General features: G+C 41.3%; 2 protein-coding genes across 2 annotated transcripts; one reads left to right on the forward strand and one right to left on the reverse strand.

Annotated features, from left to right (window-relative positions):
- The first annotated feature begins 4093 nt into the window (after window positions 1-4093).
- Window positions 4094-11630, forward strand: cilp (cartilage intermediate layer protein, nucleotide pyrophosphohydrolase). Its single transcript, XM_027008924.2, has 9 exons — window positions 4094-4153; window positions 4774-4909; window positions 5890-5952; window positions 6248-6517; window positions 6677-6850; window positions 7073-7387; window positions 7856-7964; window positions 8093-8250; window positions 8348-11630. The coding sequence occupies exons 2-9, from the start codon at window positions 4858-4860 to the stop codon at window positions 10711-10713; spliced, it is 3507 nt and encodes a 1168-aa protein (XP_026864725.2). The 5' UTR covers window positions 4094-4153; window positions 4774-4857; the 3' UTR covers window positions 10714-11630.
- eif3jb (eukaryotic translation initiation factor 3, subunit Jb) lies at window positions 11456-17936 on the reverse strand. Its single transcript, XM_027008925.2, has 8 exons — window positions 17828-17936; window positions 17658-17746; window positions 15939-16005; window positions 14609-14694; window positions 14207-14321; window positions 13277-13453; window positions 12885-12958; window positions 11456-12475 (listed from the first exon to the last, which is right to left on the reverse strand). Exons 1-8 carry the CDS (start codon window positions 17847-17849, stop codon window positions 12341-12343), a joined length of 765 nt encoding a protein of 254 aa, XP_026864726.2. The 5' UTR covers window positions 17850-17936; the 3' UTR covers window positions 11456-12340.
- Window positions 17937-18373: the final 437 nt, after the last annotated feature.

The raw sequence follows: 18373 nt of genomic DNA on the forward strand, positions 1-18373 counted from the left end.
CACCCATGAGTAGATAAGGTCTTACTACTCCATTTCTCATTTGGCACTAAATAGGTATGCCCTGGCTGGTTGCTAGGAGACAGGCTAACTGTGTGTGTGTGTGTGTGTGTTTTCTATTGTTTGTTTACCTTCTCCCCTCCTGCCTCCTCCTGTCCCCTCCTGTCCTTTTCATTTAGCAGAAAATTACTCCCTTTGATAAATCGCAGAATGTCATAAAATGGCCTCTTGGCTGGTCAGGCTTAGTGCATATGTTCATAAAGCAGGTGGGGTTTGGTTATTGAGCTGGTCTTGATGTGGGATCATAAGTATGGGTATCATGTTTGCATACACGTGGTGGAAAAATATCAGAGCACTTTCATCCATGTGTGGCAGACCACAGACTCTGAAAACGTGTTCTTTGGCGTGCTCGTTTCACCTTGTTCAGCTATACTGATTCAGGGGTGCAAAGTCCTAGACTGTCACAGCAAACGGCAGTAAACTCAGCCTCAAAAAGCCGTCATACAGCCTTCATACAGTCCTCATACAGCGGTCATACAGCGATCATACAACCTTCATACAGTCCTCATACAGCGGTCATACAGCCTTCATATAGTTGTTATACAGCTGTCATACAGACTTCATACAGTCCTCATACAGCCTTCATACTGTCCTCGTACAGTGGTCATACAGCCTTCATATTGTCCTCTTACAGCTGTCATACAGCCTTTATCCGGTCCTCATACAGCAGTCATACAGCCTTCATACTGTCCCCATATAGCTGTCATACAGCCTTCATACAGTCCTCATACAGCGATCATACAGCCTTCATACAGTCCTCATACAGCGGTCATACAGCATTCATACTGTCTTCATACAGCTGTCATACAGCCTTCATACAGTCCTCCTACAGAGGTCACACAGCCTCCATGCAGCCCTTATATTCAGTATGCAAACTTTACATTTACATATACTATACATTTTATTTTCAGCACGACATCCAAGCAGGAAATGTTTTCTTCCTGTTTCTGGATTGTGCATACAATATAGACAATTCTGTGCCTGCTAAACTCTATGTAGTGCTATGGACAAGTGGTCTAAAATAGCTTAGTGTGATTATCCAAGTTAAGGTGTTTGTCAGCCATCATCTGCAGAAGCACATATTCTCCATGCAATCCCCTCTAATGATCTCCTACCTGTAAACTATCAGTGTACTACTTAGCAACACCTTCCCTGGATTACATCCTTCAATCACTAACTACTTCCTGGTGGTTGCTTAAACTAATGACCTCATACTTCTCCAATCACCTCTGAGCAGGAAAGGCAATAATAAGTGCCTAGTAAACATGAGGTAAGATTTCATTTGATGCTGTAAGCGTTTCTGTTCAGGGCTGCAATGCTTAAATGTCTCACTGGCATCCAAACATATCAATGCACCTTAACATCTGCTTTTAGCTATTCAGGACTGGCCAGTATTACCTTTATCATAGCCACATCTGGTCCAGATGATCTGGAGTTACATACACCAAGCTATACACCTACGTATACCAATTCATAGCAGATATGAATCTCTATTTTAAATAAATGTGATATCATAGGCCTCAAAGATGAGGGCACTTAGCTGAGGACTTGCAGATAGATGTCCTCTTTAGAGCCACAAGGATTCTCTCTGGGCTGAAACCTTCAAAATCACACCAGGCCTTGAGCAGATGCAGTCTGTTCATCTCCTGTTGTGCAAATTCTACCTTTTAATTTATGTGATGAAAGTCAAAGAAGGTGGTTTGGAGGGCCTTTAGACCCTTACAACAGTCCAGGACACTTTAATAGGAGTGTTCAGCCTGAGTGAATGGAACAAACAAGCCACCAGCCATGTATGTAACCATTTCTCCTTCTCCATCTGGATTCTGGACCTCTCCACCCCATTTGAGAAGCTTGCACCTTTGTGTTGCTTAATAGATCCCTGCTGCTTTGTCTACTTTGTGTCTTTGTATACACAGTTACAGTCCCTATTGCATGTTGCCTTACAAAGTCTTGCTAGTGTTTGCAGCCATCTTCTAATTCTTTATGTTTTCTGGATTCTAAATCTTGATTGTATTTTTTAAAACTCTGACCATGTAATTGCCTAGTTGACTTTGTTTGCATGCTGTTTGACTCCAGATACAAATTATGACAATGTCAGAATAGTGTAAATGACACATAGTAAAGATGAAATTCTCCAATTAAATTCTCCTTACACTCCTCAGCATGCACAGCTACTGATACAAGAGTCACTCAGTGATGCCTAGGGTGTGAATATTGTTTTTTTTTAATGCATTTTCATTCTACCACTAAAACCTAAAAGCTAGAAAAAGCCTCATACGGCAGGATAAAACCTTAATTAAAGGACTAGGGGAAGAGGGGAGTTCTGAGGGTTAAACTGGTCTAATGAATCTTGGGGGTGTGGGGTATAGCATTCCCTAGATAAGGTGCCATGCAGCTCAAAGCCAAAGATCCAACACTGGATAAATGAAAAGCAACGAGGAGATGGCCGGCAGAAGAGATGCAAAGGAATCAGGGAAGAAGAGGTGGGTAGAAGACTAGCTCCAGAACGTAAGAGGAGGCCGATCCAGTAGGAGTGCCTGAGAGATAACAGGAGAACCTTACAGTCTAAATGAGCCATCATGGGGAGGCGGTATAGATTTTTGCAAACAGCTGTAATGTGGTCTCACAGGAGCAAGAGAGTAAAGATATGAATTCAGTAGAATACTGAACCAGTTGTAGTAGTCTGAATGTCTTAGATAAAATGTAGGTGACATTGCTATAGTCAAACCATGAAATTAACAAGTACTTGAGTACTGGTGAGGGGTGGGGGGTGGGGATTCTGAAATCTACTGAGATGTTTTGTGTCATATGTTGGATTTGTTAATATTAGTAGTAGGAGTTTTGAAGAGTGTGGATTTGGTACCAAAAACTTATTTCTATTAAGTTCAAGATAGCTTTGAGTCACTGTTTGTTTTAATTTTTTTTAGCTTCTGTAGACCTTTCTAACCCATTTGAGATTTGGTCTGTATAAGTGCCTATGCTTAAAATACAAAAAAAAAAAAGAATTCTCCCCTGAGCTTGGTGAAACAGATGTCAGTGCGTCGTGGCCAGTTATTCTACATTATATGGCCTTTATTCCATGCACAAACTGTCATCTAGATAAGTGGTAATCATAGGTTCTGTAATTATGGGAACTGACAATGACTATACTGGGGTTAAAATAAATGCACAATATAGACAAATTAAGCATCTGTCAATGTGATAAAAATTTTCCATTTTTATTGCTAGCAAGAGCAATTTTTATGAGTTCATGGTTGGAAAAGACACAGCAGCAGCTTCAGTCGCAGTCATATGGCACAATGTTGTTATTGGCAACCCACTATGGCAACTCATGCATACACTGTTTATCAACAGATCGGAATGACAAAACGAATGAGACATTATACAGTGTTCTCTCATCAAGTGTTAACTGCCACCATGTGGCATTTTAAATACATTACTGTTCTCCTGCCTGGTAATCTAAAGTGTTTGGGTGGACTGCATCAGAGAAGTGTCTGTCTTTGTTGATGTTGCACAACCCCACATCATTTTGACATCAAATAAGCCATACCAGATATATCACAAAGTTGAATGACTGTGAATCTGTGTGCATATCTGGGTGTGCCTGCCTGTTGCCTACCTAACAAGCATTGAAACACAGTTACAACACAGTCAAAATCAAAATATGTCAAAATCATTCGATTTCAGAATGTTACTTCGAGGTTCCTTCAACTTGGACAGGTGTCCATTCATAACTATGAAACACAGACGGAGCCAAGAACACTTGAACATTCCTTAAGAAAATCCATACTCAAGCACAGGTTTTCTCAAGCACAAGCATCACATAGTCAAGCACAGCCCCATCCTTCAACATTGACACACACTCCCATAGTGTAAGTCACAGCCAATCATAAAATGCAGAAGGGAGAGGTGGGCTCATTTCTGAGGTTTTCTGACGCTGTCATCTGGTTTCCTGAGAACGGCACTGAGCCGACCCCATGACTCAGGGCTGAGCTATATAAGAACACACTCACACACACTCAGCATAGTTTGTTCAGTCCACAGCAGCAGAACAGACATAAAGGGCTCTTCACCTTATTAGAAAACATTGACTTGGGTAAGATTGAGCTTCACATCCCCAGTTCTTTTATTTTGTTTTATGACACATTGTGGGGTTTTTATTGTTGTTGTTTGACAGTTATGTGCTATTGGTATAAGTGAGAAGGCAGATAAACTTCCCCTTTATCTAGTTATCTCCAGTTAATGGTTCTAAGATTTGCAAACTCCCAATCCTACAATACAGTTGATGCTGTACATAGCAGTACAAGACTATTTATTACCTTACTGCATAATGTAGACAATTGTGTGTAAATAAAATGGTGGACAATTCCTTATGTGTGGATGTGTGTGTGTGCGCGCTATCTGTGTGTACTTGGGTATCTGCTTTTTTGTTCAGTGGTGCAGAAATATTTTTACATCCCCCTGACATTCACTGATAGCTCTTACAGATGTGCTCATCTTACATGCACTTTAGCTCAGTGATGGCCTTCAGGAGTAAATAGTCTTGTGCCATCTGAGCTCTTTTGTTTTAAAAAGCCTTTTCCTCGTGTAAACTGCATAAAACTGCATTGGGGAGCAGAATACGTGTATTTTATAATGTCAAAAGAACTTTGTTATTAAGGGAAAACAAGTAAAAGCGTCTATCACAAACTGTCTTGGCTTCTCTCTGATCTACAGGAGCTCTGAGGCTGAACTATTGTTAGCAGGGAAAAGACCAAGAGATCATCACAAGAGGTCAAAGGTTGTTTGTACCGAGCCAGAATGAGCTGCCTGTTAGCATGGCTGCTCCTCCTCTTAGGAACCATGGCTCAAGGTTTGTTTCTCTTGGTCTTTACACCATATTTGTAAATACAACCTTCAGTACATTTCTCTGTCTATCAACAAATAGCCAAACATCTTTGTGGTCTTGCATAAACTAAAAGTGCAATCAATCCTGACGTGTTACTGAATAATCAACATTTTACAAAGATGGAAATTTAACTTGCCGTGTTAAGGAGTAAATTTGGCAAGTTTATCATTTTTCTGAGATTGTACTGATGTCATAACTGAACATTAACAGCTGCCTTGGGGTCACATGACCCCACGAAATGTTACGCTCCTCCGTTAAGTAAAGCCACTGAAGATGAATAGCCCAATTGTTGATTTTCTCCTCTTTCGTCCAGAGGTTGATTGGAAGTTATGCGTGTAAGCCAGAGGCTGTGGGACCACCTGTCAGCAATTGGCCACACTTTCATTTCTTTAGCATGTGTGTACAAAGCTCAGCAGCATGTGCGCTTAACATGTACTTCTGGACTGGGCGAGGACAAGCGGAGTGTTGGAAAGGGTGACTGAGAAGAGGCCCAGTTCAGAGCTAAAATGGGAGCTAATATATTTACCTTATATTTAGGTTTGTCTTTGTGATTTATACCGCTATTAAAATTAATTGTCTTGCTAAATGCAAGTAAGGCAAGAGTTTGATGGCTAATAAGAGAGCAGGGAAACGAAACATTGTTATTCTTTATTCCAGACATTTACATCATTTGTTAGGCTTTAGGTAACAAGATTGTTGATATAAATATTTCCACCACCACATTAAAGAGAGCTGAGGCTCATTTTTCACACAAGCATAATGGTGATTGATTACTTTAGAAGAAACCTTTAAAGAGAGTGAATTGAAAATGTTATTTGCAAGCTAAATTGCATTACAGTGAAGTCATCTTCTAAACAGATAATGTCTATTTAAAATCCAGCAAATGCCACGACTTGAAAATATATTAAAGACTGGACATCTAAAACGTATTCCTTTCTTAATAGAATCACAGAGTGCAGACAGTGGAAGTTCTGTGAGGCACAACCCAGCTGTGTTTCATATTGAAGGTGATTATGCATGCATTTTAGAGCATAAAAATGACATTCGTGACATTCATTTAAAACATACTTTAAGGCTTATACACAACAAGCCATGATGTTTAGTAGTGCTTCATGTCCACACTCTAGACAAGCTTGTAATCTTGGTGATCCTTAATATTCCAGAATGCATATGTACTCCAAACTGTTATAGAGCAAATTCTATATGTTTATTGAAGACTGGATACATGAATTAAACATGGAAAGGAACGCTCATATTGCACTACCTGCCTGAGCACAGTATCAACCTTCTCCCTCTATTTAGACAAATATGAATGGTCAACTTGGTTCAATGTGGATCACCCTGGAGGGAAGGGAGACTATGAGCAGCTGGACGCCATTCGCGTCTACTACCGAGCTCGAGTGTGTGACTCCCCGTGGGATGTGGAGGCCCGTACCACAGACTGGATCCCAGCGCGTAACACCAAGGAGAGGGTGCATGTTGACCCCGCCGTGGGCTTCTGGTGTGTCAATGCTGAGCAACCTGCAGGAAAGAACTGCTCCAATTATGTGGTTCGATTCCTGTGCCCAGTAGGTTAGTTTACATGATGCTGCTTATATATTGTTGTTTTTTAAAGTATGCATCCATGTGATAACCCTGTGTGGGATTGGGTTTTTGTTCACAAAAAAGAAATTTGAACTCTAATGCAATTGTAAAATCTAATTGGACAATCTCTGACCTTTGGGGCATTAGACAAGCAGCCAGAATCTCCTGGAGTGTGGGGTCCATGGTCAGCCTGGGGCCTGTGTCCTGCACAGTGTGGTCAGGTGGCAGATCAGGTGCGCTCCAGGACATGCAAAACCCAATCCAGGTGGTGCATTGGCTCATCTGTAGAGGGCAGGCAATGCAAAGGACCGACATGTCCAGGTAATACACCTGTTGAGTCAGATACAATTAGCGATAGGCCAGGCTACTCAAACAGAAGGATCTCATTTACAGCTATTTGCTCACATGTTAAGAGGTAGACATGGCTCCCTGTAAACAAAGGGTGAAAAATTGGCCTTGATGTTTTAAAGACCAGTAAAAAAAACAGTATCATCTTAATGGCATAACAAAGTTTGTAACAACTCTTTTTTTTTTTTGCTGTAGATTGCAATCTGCAGTGTGTGGTGGGCATGGTGAATGCTGAGTGCACAGCCTGCACGTGCCAGGACCACACTGTTCTAGGCTCGGTCCGCAGTGCTGGGGGTCTGCCTGGCCCTGGAGCAGCCATCATGGTATCTAGCTCCACCCCCAGGCTTCTCACCCTGACCGACCACAATGGACACTTCCGTGTGCCCGGAATCTGCCCAGATGGCAACACTACACTGATCGTCAGGCTGCAGAACCATGCTCCTCAGAGCGTCACCATGCCGCTGAGTGCTGAGCACACAACTGTGTTTCATGTGAAGCTGGAGAGAGCAAGTAACGGCCCGAACGATTACATTCAATTACGTCACAGTTGAAGAGATTCAATTTCCCTTTTTTGTACGAGTTAAACTTAAAAGCGAATAGACTATACATAAGACTACAAACAAGCTAGAATCTAAAGAGTCTTTCATGATAAATTAATTGGGTTTTCATGATAAACTCTACAGCAAAAAAGTAACACTGATTTCTGCACAATCTTTACAGTGTATCTATAAAATATATAAAATGCACTGAATAACATGTAACAATGCAGTAATTCTATACTGACAAAATGGAAAACAATATCAATCCTTACAGAACAAGTACTGAGTAAAGGGGATCAATGTGTCACATATCGTTATTCAATATATTACAGTGTACAGCTATAGTTAAACTGTAACAATGTTAAAGGAAAAAAAGAACAAAAAACAAAACGGACTAAGGTGTAATCAAGAAAATAATCTCACCATATATATTTCTTAGAAAAACTGTATGTGCAAAAGAACCCAGAGTCCAAAGCCAGGCGGGAGGGTCAAACAGTTGCTTTTTGCTGTAAAGTGGCTGGCACATCTGAGCCTGACCATTACCAGTGGTAAGATAAGGGCTACAGCTCTTCAATCTTAGTTCAGCTGCCACATTTACACATATGTTCTGGGAAAGGTGATACATATAATAGGCAAATGTTTTGTGTACAAACCACATCTTTTTACATTTTCCTAGGTTTCACAATGGAAGCCTGCTTGAGAAGAGTAGGTATCACTATGACAACACTTTGGTTTTGAGGAACCTACAGCTGAACCAGGCTGGAGAGTACTACTGCAGAGCCACTAACGAGAATGGAGCGATAAAATCAAAACCAGCAATGCTCACAGTCATAGGTAAGCCTTTGATCTAATGTAAACACAAAGCTTTACAAAGTTTACTGCACTATGCCACTTTATGGACCATGTACAATTAACCTTTTACTATCTAAAGGTCAAAATGAACCATCATGCAACCCAAAGCCTGAATCCCACTTGATTCGCCTGCCACGTGACTGCTACCAGAACCAGACAAACTCATTTTATTATGATGTAGGGAGATGTCCTGTAGGAACATGCACAGGCCAGCTGGATAAAGGCATTCGATGCAAAGACTCCATATCCTTCTGTTGTGGAGTTTCCAAGATGGAAAAGAGACAGATAACATGTCAAGGCTACCAGTTACCCACAATGGTAGCCACCCAGTGTGGCTGCAAAAAATGTGTTGAAACAAAAGCTATAGTTTATGGACGTGCAATTGCGGCAGACACAGGCGAGCCCCTGAGGTTTGGACACATCTACATGGATGGGTTAAGGGTTAGCCGAACAGGATACAAAGGCACTTTCTCTATCCACGTGCCTCCAGACACACAGAGGCTTGTTCTCACTTTTGTAGACAATATGCAAAAGTTTGTAAACACCACAAAGGTACTTTTGTTCAGTACCAAAGGAGGAGCTGTGTACCATGAGATTAAACTGCTAAGGAAGAAGCCTCCTGTTACAATTCGCTCAACAGACACCAACAAACTAGAACTTGGAGAAGTAGAGGGAGAGGAACCCATGGCTGAGATTGAAATACCACCAAATGCCTTCTACAAGCAGAATGGGGAGGTATTTGTAGGTAATGTGCAAGCTAGCATTACTTTTCTGGACCCAAGAGATGTATCCACAGCAGCAGCTGCTCAGAGCGATCTCAACTTTGTGGACACTGAAGGCGACACCCTTCCCTTGAGGACCTATGGTATGTTCTCAGTGGACTTCAGAGATGAGGAGGGTGGCGAGTCCTTAAATGCTGGAGAGGTTAAAGTTGGCCTGGATGCAGCCCAAGTGAAGATGCCTGAACACCTGAAGACAATGAAGCTGTGGTCTCTCAACCCAGAGACCGGCCTATGGGAAGAAGAGGGACAGTTCCATGCAGAAAAAAAACGACGAGGAAAACGAGAGGAGAGGACCTTCCTAATTGGCAACATGGAAATCAGAGAAAGGCGGCTGTTTAACTTGGATGTTCCTGAAAACAGGAGATGTTATGTTAAAGTCCGCGCCTTCCGCAGCGAACGCTTCGTACGGAGTGAGCAGGTTGAGGGTGTTGTGATGACTCTGATCAATATGGAGCCTACACCGGGTTATTCAAGCAATCCTCGTGCATGGGGCAGGTTTGACAGTGTCATTACTGGACCTGATGGTGCATGTCTACCTGCTTTCTGTGATGACCAGAAGGCAGATGCATATTCTGCTTACGTCATGGCCAACCTTGGAGGAGAAGAACTGGAAGCAGTAGCTTCTGCACCAAAATTAAATCCCAACACCATTGGCGTCCTTCAACCATACCTGAGCAAGCTGAATTACAGGCGAACAGACCATGATGACCCTAGAATGAAGAAGACAGCATTCAGCATCAATGTAGCAAAACCTAGCCCAAACACAGCTGAGGAAGCAAATGGTCCGATTTATCCATTTGAAAAGCTGAAGGAGTGTGAGGAAGCTCTGTTCAGTGCACCCCACTTCCGCTTTTCAAGAGTTGAGGGAGATCGCTATGACTACAACACTGTTCCTTTCAATGAGGATGATCCCATGAGTTGGACAGAAGACTACTTAAGCTGGTGGCCAAAACCAATGGAATACAGAGCTTGCTACATCAAAGTTAAAATCAACAGTCCTCACGAAATCAATGTTCGTTCTCGCAACATGGGAGGCACGCATCCAAGGACTGTGGGCCAGCTTTATGGCCTTCGTGACACCCGCAGTATCCGCGACATGGACCAGTCGATGGTCTCGGCTGTTTGCTTAGAGTTCAAATGCAGCGGTATGCTTTATGACCAGGACCGCGTAGATCGCTCTCTTGTGAAGGTGATTCCTCAAGGTAGCTGCAAGCGAGATGGTGTCAATAGCATGCTACAAGAGTACTTGGTCAACCACCTTCCACTGGCTGTCAATAATGACACCAATGAATTTACCATGCTTGCACCATTGGACCCTCTAGGTCACAACTACGGAATCTATACAGTGACTGACCAAGACCCTCGTACAGCTAAGGAGATAGCACTTGGACGTTGCTTTGATGGCACATCAGACGGCACCTCACGAGTCATGAAGACCAGTGAAGGTGTGGCACTAACGTTCACCTGTGGTGATAAAGAGGTCACCAGACAGAGTGTGTTCCAGCAGCTGCAGAGCTCACCTGGCCGAACCACAGCTGGAAGGCCGAGAAGAGGCAACAGAAGACAAAGAGGAGACCCGGCAGCGCTCCGCAATAGCCAGAGAAGGAGCACCCGCAATCCTAACAAACGCTCTCAAACCACAGGTTTAAGCTCCAAGCAGTAAACAAACATGGTGAATAGAAATGGGCTAGTCGTGCCTATTTCAAAAGATATTCCATAACAACTGATTGATATAAGAATCAAAGTTTGACCATATGAGATGTACATTACATAAGTTTATGAAAGCTGATAAACACTTAAAATATATCTTGGTGTGCTGTAAAACAGTTTTTTTTTTTCTTTAAGGTAACATCAAATTTATCTTGCTGATCCATAAATTCAAGTTTGTGACATAACCCTATGGAGCACATCAGAATGGTTTACTTCTTTAAATATACTACATAAGGTTTAAGAGGAAGGTTTTGCAGTACAATTTCAGAAACGTTACTGAACTGAAATCAGCAGTGGGTCATTTTACATGAAACCCTGTTTTTAAATAACTATTTTTGCTCATGTACTTTTTCACTTGTACTGTGATAAATATTTACTACTTGAAATTGTAAATAATGGAATATTTATTTCATAGGCAATATAGCATTTCAAGCACCAAAAAAGCCAAATAAATATCAGTGCTTTTGATTCACTTGTAATGTAATTAAAAACCACTGCTGAAAATGCTTGTCCAGAATTTTTTTTGACCAATGATTTTATTAAATTAGATCTTTAAAAAACACTGTTGGAGTCTTGTCATTGTCCTTGAGCAGTCATTGACCAATTATTAATTTTGTAAAGCAAATCTTTTGCCATGGTTAGGAAAAACAAACACCTTAGATGTCAAATATTGTTGTAGATATAGACATTTAGTCTGTGTAGCCAGTAAGCTTGCTCCTTCTCTTACTTGATACAAGCTTGCAGAAGCTATAACAAATGTCTGAGCCCCACATTCCTGCATTAGTAGTGATTTAAATCTACCAGCATGAGAGCAGAGAATTTAAACGAAAATACACACTCCTTTAACAGCATACCTCTAGGAAAAAAAAACAAAAAACCTTTCAGCTTGTGAAAGTTATTCATGAAACTGTAGGTTAAATTTACATGTACTTTAGCTTTTACATCCCTTTTTCAAAACAGTATACCACCACTTCTCTCCGTGTAGTGTCTGTAAATGCTGATTTGTACAGAAATAAAAAGGTTGAATTATGTGCAGCTGCTGTTACGGACAAGTGGTGATCAAAATATAGATACAATATTCTACTCTGTGGAAACATCCACATTAACAGTAATATATCCATACTTTCAATCCAGATGTGCTGTACACAATTATTTTGCATAGAATATCACATTCTTTTCTATGTATTTAAAATTGCAGAGGTTAACACCTTCAGCCATTTCAGTTAAAAATAAACATGATTTCTACAATGTGATCTATAAGGCATTGTAATCCACACTTAGGCCAATGAGAAAAGACACTTGTGCAAAAAATGTCTCGTCCTAAAGTCTTTGTTGGAGGCAGAGCTGTAAATACAAGGCAATTTGATATTTTCCTTTTGTCACCAAAGGACAATATTGGTGATAGCAGCTTCGCCAAGAGTTATTTTGACCACTGAAGCAATGTAAAGCGTTGACAGTGTTCTGTTTACTCCAGGATGGCACTGATGTATGTGAAGGGATGCTGAATATGTGAGGACCAGTTAGGGTACAGCGGGCAAGAGGAAGGTTAGGACAAGGTGGGGTGTGGGGATGAGCCTTTGTCACATAAAGTCCTCGTAATCATTGTATCCTCCATCAAAGTCCCCATAATCATCCAGGTCGTCTTTCTGTTTTGCTTTTAAACCACCACCGGCAAGAACATTTTTCTTCTTCTTCTTTGTGCCTTTGGCTTTCTCCTGTGAATATCAAATGACAACATAAGTAATTAAATACCCGCATCACTTATAATGCAATACAATAGTGATGGATCGTTTAAAGTCATTTTGGCTTCTCAAAACACTGCAAGGTTCATCATGGAAGAACTTTAGTAAAATGACTGCCAAGGTTTATTTAAAAAAAGAAAAGAAAAAAGGCAACCTCTACTGCACAAATGAGGGATTACACTTCTACTTCCAAGAAAAATGGAAAATTGTACTGGTGCAGCATGATCAAAATTATTTAGTAAGGATGGCGGCAAATGCTTATTTCGACATGTTCTATTCAAATGTGAAGAGCCTATATACTATAGAATGAGCAGAAACTGCAGACAATTCCAAATTCATAAAGTCCAATGTGTAAATAGGGCAGAACGGCCTCATAACCTACCTTTTCCTGCTTTTGTTTTTCACTGAGAAGAACCGACAGAGAGTTACTGATCTTTCTTAAGTCATCTACCTCCACTGTGGAAAACACATCAACACAAATTAGTCAAGTGCTACATGCCTCACTTTGAGAATATGACTATTACCTCAATATTTTGCAAATACAGATCAAACATTTTTACATTTTGTTGGCAGAAAAAAAGGGTGCGACTTGGCTAAAAGATATAGTCTATAAAGTAATATCAAACCCAGAAGTCTAAAGCACTTGGTTGCCAGAATTAGATCTGCCAACAACAGTGCCTTTTTACTGGACAGATCAGGTGGAAATCTTGCTATCATAAACAAAACACATCGTACAAAAAGTACTTGTACAGAAGGAAAATAAACTGTACTCACATGAAATGCAAAGCTCCCGAAACAGTGACTCCAAGAAGCTGCAATAATGCACTGACTTATCAAACTGAGATATCTTGTCTCGCAGCAATTTCTCAAAAGCTACAAAATCGTCTTTAGTTGATGGACACATGGCTTCAATTCTAGAGGCACTATGTGTGGTTGCCGTTGTCTCAACACCTGCAATAAAAGAGTTTTAACTGTCACAACCTATACTATTTATAATCTTTGGCTGCAAGATATACACGAGAGACATTACCCTAAATCTTAGATGCAGTGCATGACCTGGTGTGAATTACTTGGGGTTTACTGTCATTGAAACCATATGCAAATACACTTTAACCTCCAGTTAAAACACTCTTTCATGGTATGACATAACTGCTGTCACCGGTACTTTAGAAACAGTTGTAGGTGAATGTAGTAAAATCTTTTACCTCTATTATAAGTGATTGTAAACATGATTTTTAAATGATATCGGTTATACGCATTTTCCCAGTTATGTAGGAGCCATTTATTTGAGGCTGAAAAAGTGCCCATGGGCACTGTGAAGATAGCCATCGAGTGAACAGGCGTTTCAGTAAGGGCTTTCGTATACATTCAGACCCGCCTGTAAGGGCTTTTGTATACATTCAGACCTGCCTATAAGGAGTTTAGTATACATTTGTTATAAATCACTCACTCCTGGCCATGTATGGCTGGCATGACCGGGGTTCGAATTCACAATCTTCCAATGACAAGGTGAACGCTCTTTTGTTGCATCCAATAGATCTGACAGAGTCCGTCAGAAGGTTAAAAGGGTGCTCTGGCTGCTATGCCAGTGAGCTGGCTCTTTGGTCCAGTGATCAGAGCTCACATTTATCTCCTGTGAGACCTGGGTTTGAGTCCCAGGTAGGGTGTCTGCATTCAGCCTTCATTATTAGACCTCTTTCTTACCAAAAGCTTCCCGGGCTAGCGCCATGTCAGACTCCTCCTGCAGCTTCTGCAGACGCAGTTTCTCAGCTGCTTGCTCCTCAGAGGTCAGTTGGACACTGGGCTGTGACTCTTGTATCTATGCAAACATTTGAAACAGGTGACATTTTGGAATAGTTTTCAAAGCTGTTGTGGAGACATTTTAATAGGAAAAAATGAAATACAGACTTTAAAAGACTAAATGAATTAATCTCTAAGATTACTGGCTGGTTTCCAGAGATGGCATTCATAAAGTCTTGTGAAGTAGGTCTACATATCTAGAGTTTTGGTTTCGTGAGCTAAGCCACAATTGATCCTGGACTCAAATACCATTTTTGTATGCAGATTACTGAACAAACAATGACAATTATCACACACAATACTCACCCTCATGCTCAGCTTCTCAGGTTCTTTCTCACATTCTTTCTCTTTGAGTTTAGCACTCATCTTTCTTTTCTCTGGAGGTTTCACCTCTGTGAGAGGAACAGACACACTTGTTAGAGGGCATGGCTGGTAATCTGGTGTACCGGACATTTTCCGTGTGGGTCAATGCACCTTTTGTGCTGATATAATTAAATTTATAATAAAAAATTATTTGCCAGTGACTGGCCCGTAAAGCATCGGTCCAACTGGTACATTTTCTATACTGACACTGGGCTGGCCAAATGACAACCTTTACTAGGACCCACTTCTCTCCTCTTGTCCTCTGTTTCTCATGTCAGATGGTGTGGCTCAGTGCCAAAGATCTGTGGATGGATGTTCAATGGCAAAGCAAAAGTGAAAGTAGGGTGCATGGAAGATGCATGACTGTGTAAAAACAAAAACAAACAAACAAACAAAAAAAACCAACAAAAAACTAACTAGAGAGGATGCTGCGATATCGATAAAAATAACAATTTCCTGTAGCTTCAACACCTACAGCACCTGACACTGTGCAGGAACAGCAGGTGGAAACAGGAGGAAGATGGCTAACCACTGCCAGTCAGAGATGCATCACAGGGATGCCAAGCAACAGCGAGAGCAGGGGCAGGGGACTAGTTTTGTTGATACAGTGAGCAAGGAGCAGCTGCATGATTAGCAGGGACTCACAGGAAGGCAGAATGTGTAAAACGCCATGCTGACGATTATAATTCAATTAATGTCAATGATTAGATAACCACTGTAATGGTATCAAAGTGAGTCAGTGTCATAGTACGGGGGGGGGGGGGGGGGCGGGGGGGGGGCGGGGGCAAGTAGGTACACACATTTAAGTGCACAGTGGGTAAACATATTTATTGGGACCACAAGGATGGAGTTGTGATAGGCGGTGGCCGATCGATTGTGGTGGACCACCAGGACCCATTTGTTTGTCCCAGTCCATATCTGTTGAAGGGGATATGCTGACCTATCAGGAGGGGGCTTGGCTGCCAGACAGCATAAGTGGAACATGTGGAAATCATGCAATTTTGTATGGGCAGCTGTCCAGACAGCAGAGGGAAAAAACATTATAGCAATCAAATAAGTAGATAAAATGAATGAAAGCCAACATGGTTTAATAGGCTTAAATTATTTGTTAAAGCACCAATAAGGAACTGCCAACCCAAACTGAGGGTAAATGCATCACACAGCTGACCTCAACCAACACATGTATTTTTAGACAACTCAAATAGTTCTGGAATGGCAAAGGCACTGTTTATGGAGCTACTTAGACTGGTCGTCCATTAGACTGCAGCAGCACCTGTTTTTTTCTCCTCCTCCTCCTCCTCCTCCTTCGGTTCCTCCTCCTCATCATCATCCCAGTTATCCTGCATGAGAAAATAACAAACCTGAGTTAGTGTCATTTTTATATAAAAAAAATGATTAATGATGACAGTTCAATAGTAACAGGAAGAGAATGGATCACTTTGACAGACTTCTGCATGATGGCATTAAAGGTTATGCAGGATGCGAAATGTCATATCACGGCTGGAGTAACAGTGAAGCTCTTGAAATATCAAGGTGCACTGATTATGCAACTTACAACTAAACAAATCTTACGTTTTATCACGTAAACTATTGTGAGGTTTATTCAAATTGCCTGGACGTCACTTCTGGTCATTCTGTGACAATGTATTCACATTATAAAACTTTACTGCTCGACACAATGCAAGATATGTAGCCAGATATTAAGGTGGTATGAGCAAAAATAAATTACATATCAGAAATACAAACAATTTACCAATTACGCAGCGTTAAAACCAAGCCCAGCCTTGACCAAACGTCGTGACCTCTCGCAGTTTATTCATGTCAGTATAAATACTGAATGCAAGCTGTTGAAAAACTAGAACAGACCCTTTCCACAAAATTACGTACAAATAACGTTGGTAAGTATTTATACACAACATACACACCACGTGTGACCGAAGTAGAAGTGAAGGCGTCACATGAGAAAATTCTGGATCACAGCAAGTGTCATAAGTTGCATAGCATGACTCAGTGCAGCCATACGATACTGGCGTCAAATAAAAGGTTGGCAGTTGTTGCTGAATAGTTCAGATCTGTGGGACCATACGCTGTTATTTCAGATGTGTAGACAGATATGACTTTTCGTTACAGCTGCCAGGACAAGGCAAAACATCAAGGCTGGACGTTAACTTTCGCAAGGCCCAGTTAGGAGACCACGAGCTTTTTACAGCTAAGCAGGCTAACCTAAATTAGTCAGCACATTAGGAAGACGCGTATGCTAAACGAAATGACTTCCTCTTCTGTTGTCACTGTGGTAAATATAAGAAGCTATAAACGGAGTTGGGTACGTGTGATTACACGAGAAACCGTTCGCAGTTAGCTGGCTAGATAGCCATCGTTAGCTATCTCGCTAAGACACGTTACATGGCCTGTCAACTCTGTCACCTGGTAGCTAGTTAGCTAAGATAGCTAGCTAGCTAGTTAGCTAGTTAAGTAGGTATCCAGCTTCAAACCAACAAGGCAGCTAGTGAACGATTACCAGTCCCAAATAGTGAATGTTGGGGAGCTAGGTAACTAGTTAACCCACCTACCCAGGTTAACCAGTGCCGTACTGGATTAACGTTAGACAGACGTGCCGGTAAGCGTCACGACCGTCTCAATATCCAACTACCAGCTAATCGCTTAGCTAGGCTAGCTAATATTGTAAAAGTAGCAGTAGGACCAGATTCAACTAACGTTACCTAACGTTATAGGGTAGCTGGACAGCTCGGACAGGTAAGTTATCTCTATACCAGCGAACGCATAACGTTACCTAGCTAGTAGCCTGTCAATCCAGCTAACCTTAGCTAGCTAGCCAAGTGGCTAAAAACATGTGGTATTTAGCCGGCTTGGAGTTTGACCTCTTATGTCAACAACAACAAGACCCTCGGGTTAATTAAAGGCACGGCGATTCCCAAATCTACTGAGGACGTAGTTACGAGGTTGGATATAATGTCTTGTCTAGCTAAATTACCTTTACGTCGTCCTCCTCGTCTTCGCCCTCCCATCTGTCCTGCAGCGCTGTCGTTTTTATCGGCTCATTTGGCTCAAAGTTGTCCGCGTCTGCAACAGAGACACAGACACACATAAACAACGTAAACTAACATTTATATCAAACCTCAAAACTACGTCTTAGGTCTTTACCCCAAGAGTCGGAATCGGCCATCTTGTGTGTGCGGGATTATCAAACTACTAAAGTAGCTAGTTAGAAAAGCATGTGGTAGTGCGGGTTAGGGTGAGTGGATGACGGGACAACACCCCCGTGTGGTGCAGCTAACGCAAACCTCCATGCTTCTTCCCAAATGAAATGTTGATAATCTTAAAGTATCCATAAACCACAATACATACAAAGCCGAAAGGAGAAAGTAATTTCTGAAAACATGCGACGTAGAAAAAAAAGAAAAGGCGTAAGTAAAAGCCAGGTTTAAGATAATTTGAACATCATTAGGTTTTTACGCTGGCATGACTCACAGTACATGGTTTTCTAGATAATTGGAAATAAAGACGGCGTACTAATTCTGTCAATAACATGTTCAGGCTAATGTACTGTCTTTCACAATTAAGCTTCTGATTGAAGGTTTTGAATATAGAGCAAAATAGAAAGGTTTACAGATACAGCATTATTACAATTCGATGATCATTTAAATTAAACTCCACTGTAATTCTGATCAAATACGTTGTCGACGCGCA

This window comes from Electrophorus electricus, chromosome 21 (assembly GCF_013358815.1).
Source record: "Electrophorus electricus isolate fEleEle1 chromosome 21, fEleEle1.pri, whole genome shotgun sequence".
NCBI lineage: Eukaryota > Metazoa > Chordata > Actinopteri > Gymnotiformes > Gymnotidae > Electrophorus > Electrophorus electricus.

Coding starts and splice junctions, on each gene's coding strand:
- cilp (XM_027008924.2), top strand. CDS start 4,858: ATGAGCTGCCTGTTAGCATGGCTGCTCCTCCTCTTAGGAACCATGGCT. Junction 4,910..5,889: donor CTTAGGAACCATGGCTCAAG/GTTTGTTTCTCT, acceptor CTTTCTTAATAG/AATCACAGAGTGCAGACAGT. Junction 5,953..6,247: donor AGCTGTGTTTCATATTGAAG/GTGATTATGCAT, acceptor CCCTCTATTTAG/ACAAATATGAATGGTCAACT.
- eif3jb (XM_027008925.2), bottom strand. CDS start 17,849: ATGGCCGATTCCGACTCTTGGG. Junction 14,322..14,608: donor CTGAGAAGCTGAGCATGAGG/GTGAGTATTGTG, acceptor ATGTTTGCATAG/ATACAAGAGTCACAGCCCAG. Junction 12,476..12,884: donor AAAAACAAAAGCAGGAAAAG/GTAGGTTATGAG, acceptor TGATATTCACAG/GAGAAAGCCAAAGGCACAAA.